At 36.9% G+C, this 13,929-nt stretch overlaps 1 protein-coding gene across 6 annotated transcripts in view; it reads left to right on the forward strand.

Annotated features, from left to right (window-relative positions):
• Window positions 1-12,559, forward strand: part of SERPINI1 (serpin family I member 1) — a 65,941-nt gene extending 53,382 nt beyond the window's left edge. For all 6 annotated transcript variants that reach the window (XM_036218797.1, XM_016148145.2, XM_016148148.2 and 3 more), the window contains 3 exons: window positions 9,752-9,838; window positions 11,293-11,382; window positions 11,614-12,559. In XM_036218797.1, coding sequence (XP_036074690.1) covers window positions 9,752-9,838; window positions 11,293-11,382; window positions 11,614-11,690 — 254 coding nt within the window. In that variant the 3' untranslated portion in view covers window positions 11,691-12,559. The remainder of the gene's footprint in view (window positions 1-9,751; window positions 9,839-11,292; window positions 11,383-11,613) is intronic.
• The last annotated feature ends 1,370 nt before the right edge of the window (window positions 12,560-13,929 follow it).

A 13,929-nucleotide genomic window follows, 5' to 3' on the forward strand; every position in this document is an offset into this window, starting at 1 on the left:
CATTTCTTGGAACATTTACTTCTTAAAACATCAATAAGAAATCAAGGATTGGCTGTCCTCAAACATTACCCAGTTCAGGTCTTCAGGATAACGTGATGAAAGATCTAATTCTAACCTCTCAAGCTTTCGGTGGGAATTCTTTGATTCTTAAATTCCTAGTTTTGCCAGGCTTGGTAGCCCCAGCATGCCAGGCACCCAAACCAATGCTTCTTTATTCTCCCCTCTCTCTCTCTCTCTCTCTCTCTCTCTCTCTCTCTCTCTCTCTCTCTCTCTCACACACACACACACACACACACATTAACATAAGAATTATTCGTTCAAAAACTATCTAGTAATACAACTATAACACCTCTATGCTTCCTCTAAATTCAATATCATTTATTCCCTTCATCATTTATTTGGGCACCATATTTTCTGCCTTATATGGTTGGTATCCCTTTCACATGTCTAGTTCTTGCCTCTCCAAATATGATTAAAGTGTCTATAACACTTAGGAATCTCCCACAAGTACCCAGGAAAGTTATTAGCATGTATTGTTTGGTTATTACTTTCTGCTTTAATGAGAATTTCATGGTGTTTCAGATATACAACATAAATTATACTCGATGCTATGCCTCTTTCTTTCATTTAACAATGCGTTGAGGGGCGGTTAGTGGGAACAAAGTTCTATGTTGTAAAAATAAAGAAATGATTAAAATATCATACTTATCACACTTTCTCTAAAGAACCTTACAGACTCATGGGGAGTACAATATAAACACCTGGATTTAATACAAAAAGAACTATGGAAATGTTTTATTGGCACAGTGGTTCTCAGCCAGGACAATTATGCCTTCCAGGGGACATTTGGCAATAGCTGAAAACCTTTTGGTTGTCACGAATGGGGAGTGCTACTGGTATAGAGGGCCAGGGTAGCTTTCTACATCTGTGTGACCTAACTGCACAAGGCAGCCCCCACCACAAAGAATTATATAGCCCAGATGTCAATAGTGATGAGAAACCCTGTGCTAGAGAAAGCATTGTGGAATCAGAGAAGAAAAAAAAAAATCAAGGAGTAAAATGGGAGCATATTGGGCTTAAAGATGGAGGAAGAGAATATAAGTATCTGTTTACATTTTTAAATGCATAGGATATTTTTAAACAACATATTAAGAAGTAATAGCAGTGGTTATCTTTAGAACATGGGACAGAGGCTCTTACATAAGAGAGGAGTTTTTGTTTCATATACCACTGTATACAGTTTAGAATTTTACCTTGTGTAGGTATTATTTCTTCAACTCAAATTCTGAAAAACTGGGAAACAATTTTAAAATAGCATTATTAGTAAGTTTCATAAATTCGAAGGCACCCAGAAAATAATTAGGTACTATTGTGATGTTGCTGCATTCTTAAATTATGCAATAAAATTTTTATCTTCCTTAAAAAATAACAAATGTGATTAAGTAGTGGACCAAAACAAAAACAAAACGAAAAAAAAAAACTCTGCTTCACATTCTTCTGCTTCTGGAAAAAGAGTGACTTGAGAATTCTTTACTAAGTAAGACCTTTTGAAGCCACTCTTTTATTTTCTATTTCATGGCATCCAGCTTCATTTCAGACTCCCATTACTGCTGCCCTAGACTATTTCAATAGCCTCCTAAATGGTTTTCAATCTCTCTTTCATTTAATGTCTTATCTACCACTTATCTACTACTGCCAAGATTAATCGCCTTAAAACTCACTCTCAGATCACTCTAGTTCCTGTTCAAGGCTTCCTTTCAGCCTGCTGTGCACTACCCACTGCAGGGCATTCAGACCTCAGCTCCCTCTAGCCTTAACTCTGGCTGATTCCTTAGACACAGCTTGAGTTCCAGCCAAACCGAACACTTCCCCTATACCACACATTTCCCCAGCGCCCATCTTAATGAAATCTCTCTCACCTACAATACCTCTAGAACTAAGCCTCAGCTCTAATATTTCAAACTTTATCAAGCCATCACGCTTACAACAACCAGAAATAATAATTCTAAATTCTACAATATTCTGTACTTCTTATGCCACGCATCACATCTGATCTTATAGTATCATGATTTATGTATCAGATAACCCCTGCCAGAATTTGTGCATAGAAAGCACCCAGCACCACTTTACACTTAATACTCACTGAATGAATGAACAAGATGAAGTGCTCTGTGTTTATTGTATTTATTTTTCATCTCAATTTGATGTCCATTGCTTTTGATTCTATATTTCATTAACATAAAACATAGTGAAGACTCATGCAATAAACATGGAATCTAGAGAGTGCTGAGAATTATTTTCTTCTCAGGCTGGATTTAAAATGTTCATCTAGTTGCTGTGAGTATCCTGTTATAGAGTAGGGCAATTTTTGTAATGGAAATAAATGACTGTCAGTATTTGGATTAATAGATAATCCTCTCGGAAGGTGTAAGAAGAAGGAGAAAGTGAGCACTAAATCCTTCAGCATGAAGTACGAGTTTTAATAAAGGAGCCAATAAAATAAAGGAGTTAAGAAGACATAGCAAAAGCCATATCCAGGTCAGACTCAAGTGCTTAGATTTATGCTAGACTGACTGTTACATCCTGCCCTTGTTTGTTCTCTTTCTCCTTGCACCTGGAAGCCAGAGGGCTGTATTTCTCTTGCAGTGCCATAATTCCATTTCTGCTCCTGCATTCTTGCTGGAACTATTGCAACGGTTAATAAACTTGATCTTCCTGCCCCTAACCTTTCGCTCATCCAATTCGCCCTTTACAACTGCTGCCACGTGTGTCTTCTAAAATCAAAGCAGTCATTTTCTGTTACCTCTGGACAAAGCCCAGCTCTCTAGCATCATGGTCCAAGCTCTTAAGATAAGGCACATCCCCTGACACTCTTCACCTTCCCATAGCCCAGGCCCCAATTGCATCTCAGGCCATCCCCTCTATGTCTCTCACTTTGCAACTATAATCCTTTGCTTGGAACACCCTTGCTCCCTTCTCTGATGTTCGCCCTGCTAGTTATTCTTCAAGAACAAGCACGAATGTCACCGCTTCCCCTGATAACTCTTCCTTTCTAGATGATTTACTTTGCCTCATCCAGACTCTCATAGTGCAAAGGGATCACACGTTTTACCTTTTCCTTAGATTTTTGTTCACATATGTGTCTGACCTCAGGGCTCTTCAGAAGCAGGGGCTGTGTCATAGATGCTTTCTGTCCTCAGAGCCCAGCACGGCGTGAGGAGTGGGATAGATGCTGGGTGGGTTCATGCTGTGAGGAAACGGTGCTGGGCCCTGCCTTGCTCCAAATTTCCGGTCTTCCTCACTCCCCATGCTTCTTCCACACAGACCTTATTTGGGTGCTCAAACACACCTGGCTTGTATCTGCCTCGGCACTAGCTTTCCTTCCATCGGAAGCTCCCCTGAGATCTTTCTGTGACTGGCTCCTTTCTATATTCTATAGGTCTCAGCTCAAATTGACGTTCTCAGACATGCTTTTCCTCACAGCTTACATCAAGTAGCTCCTCTTCCTTGTCCTAGTTACCAGCCGCCACATCACCTTCTTTTATTTCTTAATTACACTTACCACACTCTGAAACTGTGGTCATTTTGACTTGCTTTTCTATTGTCCTGGTTATTTAATGTCTGATTTCCACCATTAGGAAGGAACTATTTAGTACCATGGTATACCCAGCGCATCAACTATGTTTTGCTCATTGGAGGTGCTTAGTCCATGAGTGAATGAATGAATGAATGAATGAATGAATATTTACTGGTCTATAATAAAATCTATCCAGAGAAATAAAGAAACAAACAAACAAACAAACAAACAAACACTGTTTCTACCTTGAAGCAGCTCAAATTCTAGAAACCTTTCTGTAATGGGTAAGACTGAAACTAAAAATATTTTAGCAACTCAAGTACAGAGCCTCTTTTGGTATTCCAGGGTTCTGTTATGGAACTCTCTTCATTTTGTTATTTTAAGCATGTCCTTGTTGACGCAGAAATCTATTTAGATTGGCTATGTTTAGGAACAGTGCCACAAAGGAAGTAATGGCATCCACTTGCTTGATGGCCATCCTGCCAGCATTATGTTAATCACAGATACTTAGAGCCTTTGGTTCCCTGCATAATACCTCATATAAACAAGGTACTTGATAAATATTTGCTCAGTGACTGAATGAATGCCTAAGTATTTTGCCTTGCTTTCTTTAGAAGAGCTTGAATTATTGCCCAGCTCTTCTCTGGGGAATGTAGGATTTGCTGGCCCCATTCCTATCTTATCTGTATGAAAAGTCTGGCTCCATGCTGCCCAGAGGATAGTAGGACCAGTAATTTGGCAGCAATGTCTGCTGTGGCCAGAAAAAGAAGACTGCTTGGGGCCAGTGTATGGATTTTTTTTTTTTTTTTGATAGCTCTGTCTGCCTTTGATGTATTTATTTTCTTTGTTGGAGAATAGTGAACTTTTCTCTAACCACTAAGACAAGCTCATCAGTGTAAAATAATGCTCCTTAATTCTCCTCACATTCTGACTCATCAAACATCTGAGTGCAAACTTGGTGCCTGGCAGTGTGCAAAGAATTGATAGAAGATAAGTAGGACAAGCAAGGTCCAGACCCTCCAGTAAGTGTATGGCCTAGCAGGAAAGATGGCTGCATTGACATGTAATTATATGACGATAAGCAACATTAGAGGGCAAGCATAGGAAGCTATGAACTTGCTTCTATCCCTTTCTAAAATTTAATGACAATAGACATGTTCTCGATTAAACCACTTTTGGCTTATATTTTATTTTAATGTGACTGCTTGAAGTTTGCTCCAAAAGAAAAATAATCTTTTTTTCCCCCTCATTATCTGCGATGTGATTTCTTCTTCCTTGCATTTTCTTCTACATGTAAATCCAAAAGTGTATATAAGGTTTTTCTGAAGGTTAAGTGTCCTGAGGTCTTTGCTGTCCATCACATAGCAGTTAATCACCCCTGGAAGTTGGAACATTGATTGGATTTTTATTTTGCTGTCTTTGAAATCTGCATGATGACACTGGTCTGTTGGATCCCATTCCCTTTGCTCATCTGCTTGATTAGATTGTTAAATCTTTTACTGTATAGTCTTTGTATTCTTTCCCTCTCTGGTGCTGTTCATCAACTTTCCTAGAGCATCTACTTTTGATTAGTGTCATATGTTTTATTTCTTACAGGAATAAACTTTATAGCTATAATTGTGAACAGAATTGTGGTCATGGTGTCTGCCCATAGAGTGACAACATCCAAAGTCTTACAATGTGAAATAGCTGACCCCTTTCATTTAACAATTAATAAGTTTCTGTTTATAATGTGGACTGGGTTAAATACTGGAAAATTACACATTACCAGGAGACACCCTCTACTTAGCATAGTTCATTTATTAGGCCTGCTGAATGCTAGAAGCCAGGGATTCTAAGGGGAATGACACAATCCTTGTTTTAAAGAAGTTGACAGTTCGGGAAAGAGAGAGATCAATACAAATATGATATATTATTAAAGGCTTCAATAGAATTAGATCCTGGATTCAGTGGGAGACAGTAGTCAGTTCTACTTTAGTGGAGGATAGGAATCAGAGGAGAGCAGAAAAAGCCTGATAGGCCTCAAAGCTCAGCCTTAAAAGTATATTAGGTATCTGACTGTACAACAAGGGTTGAGGGAGTTTCTGGCGAAGCAAAGACACAGAAGTGATAAAATGCGGTATGTTCAGGCTGTTGCAGTTCAAATAAACTGGAGCCTAGTGTAGGAAGTGAAGAATGCTAAGTGAATAAAGCATGGAGTTCCTCTTATTGCATAAAGAACACCACACAGGATGTGATATTCTGAAGGAGAGATGGAAGGCAGAGCAAGAAGGAGAGGGGATAAAGGGTTTTAAGTAGGGCAGTGGCTTAAATTGGTTTGTATTGATAAGGTCATCTCAGAGGAAGGTTTAATGTGAACTCAAGACTGATAGAACTATTTTCAACAGTGGTGTCATGACATACTATGACATCCCTTAAAACTCATTTTAAAAAAGTATTTGTGTATCTTGCTGGGTTTAATTTTATGATTAAAAAAAAAAACTTTTACCTTCATATTAATAGATGATTTAGTTAATGATTTTCGTCCTTAGACTGCCTTGTTTAATTTTAATAGCAAAATAAGACTACCTGTAGATAACAGATTACTTTTATTCTTTTTCTAGAGTCTAGAATGGTTTCGTAACAGAAATTTCTATCTGTTCCTTAAAGCTTTGGTTAAAATTATCAAGAAAGCCATCCAGGCTTGGAGTCTTTAGTTTTGAGGGGAAGTTTTTGTCAACTGATTCAACTAGTATTTAAATGGTTACTGGATTATTTAGATCTATATTTTTCATTGGTTCAACTTACAATTTATACATTTCTATAAAAGTGTCCAGTTGATGGTAAGCCTATTCATTTTCAAAGTTATCTGCATAAAGAAGCATAAGAATCTTTTTAAAGAGATGAAAATATTCTGTATCTTATTTGTGGTGGTGGGCTCACAGATATATACATCTATCAGAACTTATCAAACTATATTGTATAGAGATACAGTTTATAGTAAATAAATTATACCTCATAAAGTTGGTTAATATTTATCTGCAGAAAATTATGCATAGAATTTTTTGTGATTTAAAAAAATTTACTTCGGTAAATTTAGATATGTTCTTTTTTGTCTTAATATTGTTTGGGAAATCACTCTTTCTTCTTCATGTATCTTATTAAAGGTATTAAAGTTTTGTGCATTTCATTATCTTTTGAATAACGGGCTCTCTGGAAAGAATCCTCAGCATCCTTGCTTTCTTGATCTTTCTGCCACAGTACCTTACAGTATACCTCCCGAGCACCATGTTGTGTGGGTAAATGAAAGCATACGAAAGGATAGATAGCTAAAGGAGGGTACACTTAGGGGTAGAGGCCAGAGTTGAAAGGATGAGATTCCTTCTTTCAAGGTATATAGAACTGCCAGCTTGTCAGGCTCAGGAGCTATTGAAGGTGGTTTCTTCTGTACAAATTGATGTGGCTGAAATATCATTTGGTGTCTTTGAGAACTCCCCTAAGAATATTTGAAGAGGGTTTAGCTGGCAATGTGGATACTCATCACCCTTTAGGAACTGGGTTCTGTCACTTTTTCATTGAAGGCCATAATATTGGCTCTTGGTGGATGATCCTCCCTTAACTGTCAGACTAATGAAAATGGACAGCAGAGTCTGAAAAATAATATAGCATCAGTTAACTACTAAATAGTAGATATATTTTACTATCTTGGAATTCATGTGTTTGTTTTGCCAACTAAACATATTGACTAGTTATAAATGCAATTTACATTTTTCCTTTTATTTGTAAAAAAAAAAAAAAACTAGTCTTCTGGGTTTGAGAGAGCTAATTATACTTAATTGTTTAATGTAGAAACTTTATTACTTTTTATTTTTCTTATAGTCATAAAATGCATTCAAGAAGAAAATGTCATATTATGTAAAATGGACTATTTCATAATGCAGTGCTTATATCTGAATACTAAATATGAGCTGAGGGAAGTAATATCCCTATTAAAAGAGTATTTAGAGATGCCTCTCAGTTGTCTTGGGACTCATTCAAAATAAGCAGGTGCTGTGCAACAGATGTACCAAAAATGTTGAACATCATTCCCTATCCATATAAGATAATTATGTGTTTTTGAAAACTTGAAAGGAAAACTTATGTTGTGAGTAGGATTTGGTTGCTTAGGAAGTCTTAACTGAGCAGCCTAATGGGAAATCAATTGTGCTTTTACAGAATGGTGCTGGGCATCAGCAACAAAGCTATTTATCTTAAATTTGAATTAGACTTCCTGGAATTGGAAAAAGGGTGGAGAGTACAAACTTGAGTAAACCATCTTGCTTCCTGTGCTATCTTTCTTCCTTCCTTCCTTCCTTCCTTCCTTCCTTCCTTCCTTCCTTCCTTCCTTCCTTCCTTCCTTCCTTTCTTTCTTTCTTTCTTTCTTTCTTTCTTTCTTTCTTTCTTTCTTTCTTTCTTTCTTCTCTCTCTCCCTTCCTTCCTTCCTTCCTTCCTTTTTTTAATTTTTTTTTGTACCTGAGGTATCTTATTTGCTTTTGTTTTGTGGATTCTTGGAAATAAATTGGAAACCCAAGACTGAAAGATACTGTATTGTGTAGTTTGCTAGGGCTGCCAGCTGCCATAGCAAACCACCACAGATTGCTCGAACAATGGACATTTATTTTTTCATAGTTTTGGAGGCTGGAAGTCTGAGATCAAAGAGTCTTCAGGGTTGATTTCTTCTTTGTCCTTTTTCCTTGGCTTATGAATGGCTGCTTTCTCTGCATGACTTCGCGTGTTGTCAAGGTTTTCTAGAGAAACAGAACCAACAAGAAAACTCTATATATCTATATCTAATTTTTATCTATCTATCATCTATCTATCTACTATCTATCTATCTATCTATCTATCTATCTATCTATCTATCTATCATCTATCTATCTGTCTATCTATCATCTATAATCTATCAATTATGTATCAAAGGAGAGGGAAAAAGGGAGGGAAAGAGTAATTTAAGAAACTGACTCATATAGTGTGGGGACTGAAAATCCAAAATCTAGTAGGCAGGCAGGCCGGAGATGCAAGAAGAACTTTCAGTTCAAGTCCAAAAGCAGTAGGCTGGCAGAATTTCTTCTTGCTCAGAGATGGTCAGTCTTTGGTCTACTAAGGCCGTTAGCTGATTGGATGAGGTCCACCCCCATCATGAGGGTAGCTTACTTTACTCAAAGTTGACCAATTTAAATGTTACTCTCATCCAGAAAACATCTTCACAGAGATACCCAGAATATGTTTGACTAAATATCTGGGCACCCAGTCAAGATGACGTATATAAAATTATCCATCACAAATGGTCTTCCCTCTCTACCTATCTGTCCAAAATTTCTCTTATAGGATGCCAGTCTTTGGATTAAGGCTCATCCTAATGACCTCATTTTAACCTAAGAGTATATCTCCAAAAACAGTTACATTCTGAAGTCTTATGGGTTAGGACTTCAACACATGTATTTTAAGAGAACACAATGCAGCAGATAACAGCTGTTAACTTAAAAGTAACCATAAATAGAAAGACAATAAATGGAAAGGAGAAAACAGTCTTCCTAATACTGAAAATGTGTTATTTCCTTCATCTTTAAGATACTCCTCATATAAATCAGTTAAGTGGAATAGAAAGTAACTTTTTTTTATATATTCACATTTCCACAACTTAGAAATCAATTTTATTTTATTCTTTTGCCAAAGTTTCTTACATTACTATGGCAATTAGAGATTACATTTTTTTAATTTCTTAATTTCTTATTCTAGTTATATCTGTATTTCTACCTATTTTCCTTTTGTGTTTTTAATTTCATATTAGAGCATGTATAAGATGTTTTTATATTGAATTATGAACCGATTTGAAGTTGCAATTAAAACAGAGCCACTTTCCTCTTTTTCTGACAATATAAGAAACAAACAATGGGAAAATTACTGATAAGAATGAAGGGGAAAATTAACAAGAAAATATAAAATGAAGACAAATCAGAATACACACTTTCAATTGTTCTCTCAAATCATAAATGTAATCTTACAACATTATCTCATGTTTTATATCATTATCTTTGTATCACATATCAGTATCTTATGTCCGACATTTTTTTAAAAATCCATTTAACTAAAGGGTAAAATGCTTCCTTATCTTTGATTCTGAAGAAATGCTTCTGTTATCTCTCTTTTTTGCAGATAACAAAGAGGTTTTCCTTTCCAAAGCGATTCACAAGTCCTTCATAGAGGTTAATGAAGAAGGCTCCGAAGCTGCTGCCTCCTCAGGTGCCAAGTTGTTTTCTAAAATCTTCTTACCTTTTCTAGATTTGTATTTTTGAAGCAATCTTGGGTATGGGATGGGAGCCATTTTTAGAACCAAGCCAAAAAGCTGACTCTGTACTGGCTCTGCTGTAACTTAGAAGTGTAGCCGATGCTGACCCCAGCTAGAATTTTCTAAGTAGGCTACGAAGCATTCACTCCTCCCGTGCCTCGTGCAAAGTGGCTCCCTCTCCCGTTTTCCCTCTAATGAGAGGCAGGAGGATATTGGCAGCCCTGTAGAATAGATTTTCCGGCTTTGCTGCCTGTTTCAATATTTTAAATATTTCCCTGCTGCCCATTTAAACATTTTTCTCTTACTTAATTACTTGTGGAAGTTAGTTTTTAATTTTGTCAGAGAAAAGGTTTGATCTTTTTTAAAAGCACATATATAAACAAGAGTATATGGCAGTGTGTAATAAATAATTTTAACCAATAATACTAATAAAATTTTAATTTTAAATAAATAATTCAAAAAAATTGACATAAATCACATGTCTAAAGTAAAATGGCAAATGTCCCTAGTTATTTTGATCATTCTGACTACCCTAGTTAAGTGAGAATGATTTTTTTGTGGCCTTTTTGTTCTCCTTTTATTTGTTTGGATTTGTTTCAATCTCATCATCAAGAATTTTAGTCAAATTCCCACCCCCACGTAAAATGTAACACATCATATTTGCACACATTATTTCTACCTTTGCATAAATTTGTCCATTAAAAGTATAGTACCAGTTAAAACAGTATTTTCAGGAGAAAATAGAAACGCAGTAGTCTCAGGCATCAAGAACACTTAAAATCTTACATTATGTAATGGTGACTTTTTCTGACAATTGAATCACCCTGCAGCAAGTATAAAATGATCATCCATAATAAGAATCTCAAGGGAATTCAGTTTCCCAGCCGTAGGAAACACATTGCATCTCTCGCTGCTATTTTCCCTTTAATCACTGCCATTCTGGCCACTTACTAGAAGCCTGGTGATTTGCTATATAAATGCCGACAAGTAATGAATTAAGAATATAAAGAAACTCTTAGTTTTTCATTGGGGGTGGGTGTTCTTTCTTTCTTAACTCAAAGGGCATTGTAGTAAAAGCCATGAGCATTTATCTGAGACCGAGGCTAAAAATTCTGTAACAGGCAGAATAAATTGTCCTATTATTTTTGGTGTGGTAGAGATAGGAAACCATGGGTAGTGTCATGGGGTGTGTGTGTGTGTGTGTGTGTGTGTGTGTGTGTATGTGTGTGTGTCCGTGTTTAAAGTCAAGTAGAAATGTTAGCACCTTCATAATTTTTCTTTCTTAAGTCTTTAAAATTGTGTTTTCTGTAAACTATTGCCTTTTCATTAAAAATAGATGACTTGCAGAAATTACTCATAAGTCCCTGTACATCCATAGACATATAATTGCTTTCTCTCTGCACTGTAGGAATGATTGCAATTAGTAGGATGGCTGTGCTGTATCCTCAAGTTATTGTCGACCATCCATTTTTCTTTCTAATCAGGAATAGGAGAACAGGTAAGTCTGTTATGGAAACAGACTTTTTAATAGGTTAAAAAATAATTTTTAAAAATCGAGAACATTTTCCACATTATCAGATAATTCTTAATGTTCAAATGATTTGTTAAATGAAATTAATTTATCGATATTTTCATTTTTTAGAACATTACTAATTATAAGCAAGAAGGGAAACGAATATCCCTTTTTTGTTGTTTATCCCCTCTTTTGTTCACATCTAACCCAATACAGGTACAATCCTATTCATGGGACGAGTCATGCATCCTGAAACAATGAACATAAGTGGACATGATTTTGAGGAACTTTAAATCATTTCATTTGAATAACAACGGAAATAGTAACTACGCACATTATGTTTGCAACTGGTACATATTTAAGATTTGTGTTTTACAGTATGTCTTGAGATAATATTTAAAATAGCTCCAGATAAAAACAGTGTATGTAAACTATAGCCAATTTGTTAAGAAATATCATCAGTATTATTGAGGTGATGGTCCTGTCATGTCATTGTGTTTATTGTGCTGGTATTTAAAATAAAAGTACATACTGAACATGTGAACAGCTCTGTTTTTCATTTTGGAAGCTGTGATATAAAGATACCTCTAGGTGAAATTTGGAAACAGTTATGTTTCTGGACATCTTACATCTTTCGTAGTTATGTAGAATCAAAGCACCAAAGAAAATTAACATCATACACTTACACATAACAAGCAGTAACAAGTGAGATGAAGACTGGCATTCCACAAAATTTCTAATTTGTTTTTCTCTACCGACAGTGTAAAAGAATGCAAACTGAACATCTTCTGTATGGCTCATGGCAAAATGCATTAGATTATAGATATAGTTTATTTACCATGTCTTTTAAAATCCACTTGATTTCACAAGCCTAATGTGGATTACAGCCTGGTATATCACCATGTTTTGCTGATGCAAGTAAAATCTAAACTACAACCAAGTTTTCAAAAGCTCCCAAATAAGCCATATGAGCAAATTAATAATAAAAAACACCCTTTGGTGTGTCACCAGAGAATTAACTAGAAAAAAAATTATGGGATTTTCAGTCAAGATGATAGAGTAGGAAGTTGCTGTACTCGCCTCCTCTCATGGCAACATCAAAATTACAACTAAACTACAGTAAACCGTCATTGGTAATTGCTTGAATTCTAGCTAAACAGAAGTCTTACAACTAAGGACATACAGAGGAAGCCACCTCAAGACTGGTAGGAGGGGTGGAAACTAGAACTGGGCTGGTCCCACATCTGCATATGACAAATAAAAATTGGGAGGGTTGTCTCCACTGTGGAGGTCCTTCCAAAGGAATTAGTAGCCCCAACCTTACACCAGACTCCCCAGCCCTGGGTTCCAGTGCCAAGAAGAGAATATCCCAGAGATTGTGGCTGAGTGAGATAGAGGGCTATGGGAGTCCCAGGAGTTTCTCTTAAAGAGCACATACATGGACTTACTTGCTGATGAACTCACTCGCTCTGAGTCCAGCACAGGGGCAGCAACTTGAAGGGTGCCAAGGACATATGGGGAGGAACTGCTCTATGTGGCTTCAGGGTAAGGGCTGGAAGGGCAACTTTTTTCTAGACGAAAGTGCTGGTAGAATCTATTGTATCTTAGTTGAGCCCTCCCTGCTCCCAGCCTGCAGATACAGGCAGACACCATATCTGAGCCCTGGTGATTCCATGATACCCCCACCCACCCAAATTGCAGCCCACCCAAGCCACTTCCGGCACTTTTTCCACACAAATGGCCTATCTTGGCTCATGCTTCAAACTTCCTAAAATCTCTCAAACGTTCACAAAACCCAAACAAGCAGCATCTGGCCTAGCTGTACCCTGTACATCTTGCTGAGCAGCCCCAAACCCAACACTAGCAGTAGCTGGCCTCAGTTTATAGCTTCGCCTCCTGAGATACCTCCAAGCTCAGTGTGGGCGGTGGCCATCTGCAGATTGCTTGGTAGCTCATGACAAGTGGCCCCAGACAGAGCACAGTTTGCAGCTGAAGTTTGCTTGCAAAGGGGCCCTTCCCCAGAGGCCCTGGGGCCAGCATACCTGTTGGCTGGCTTCAGATTTCAAAACGAAAGCTGTAACATGAGATAAATAACCCAGTAATTCTACTTCTGGTTATGTATTGGAAGAAACCCAAAACATAATTTTGAAGGAATATATAAATTCACATATTCATTGCAGCATTATTTACAATAACCAAGATATGGAGGCAACTTGACTTATCCATCAATATTTGAAAGGATAAAAAAGAGGTAGTACATACACACAATGGAATATTATTCAGCCACAGAAAAAGAATGAAATCTTGCCAGCTATAACAACATGGATGCTGAATGGAGTAAGTCAGACAGAGAAAGACAAATGCCATATGTATTACTTACATGTGGAATCTAAAGAACAAAATAAACAAACAAAACAAAAATTACTAGATACAGAGGACATTGTGATGGTTGCCAGATGGGAGGGGTGTTTGGGGGACAAATGAAAGAGGGGAAAGGATTAAGAAGTACAAATTGGTAGTTATGAAATAGTC

Source organism: Rousettus aegyptiacus, unplaced genomic scaffold (genome assembly GCF_014176215.1).
Source record: "Rousettus aegyptiacus isolate mRouAeg1 unplaced genomic scaffold, mRouAeg1.p scaffold_m13_p_4, whole genome shotgun sequence".
NCBI lineage: Eukaryota > Metazoa > Chordata > Mammalia > Chiroptera > Pteropodidae > Rousettus > Rousettus aegyptiacus.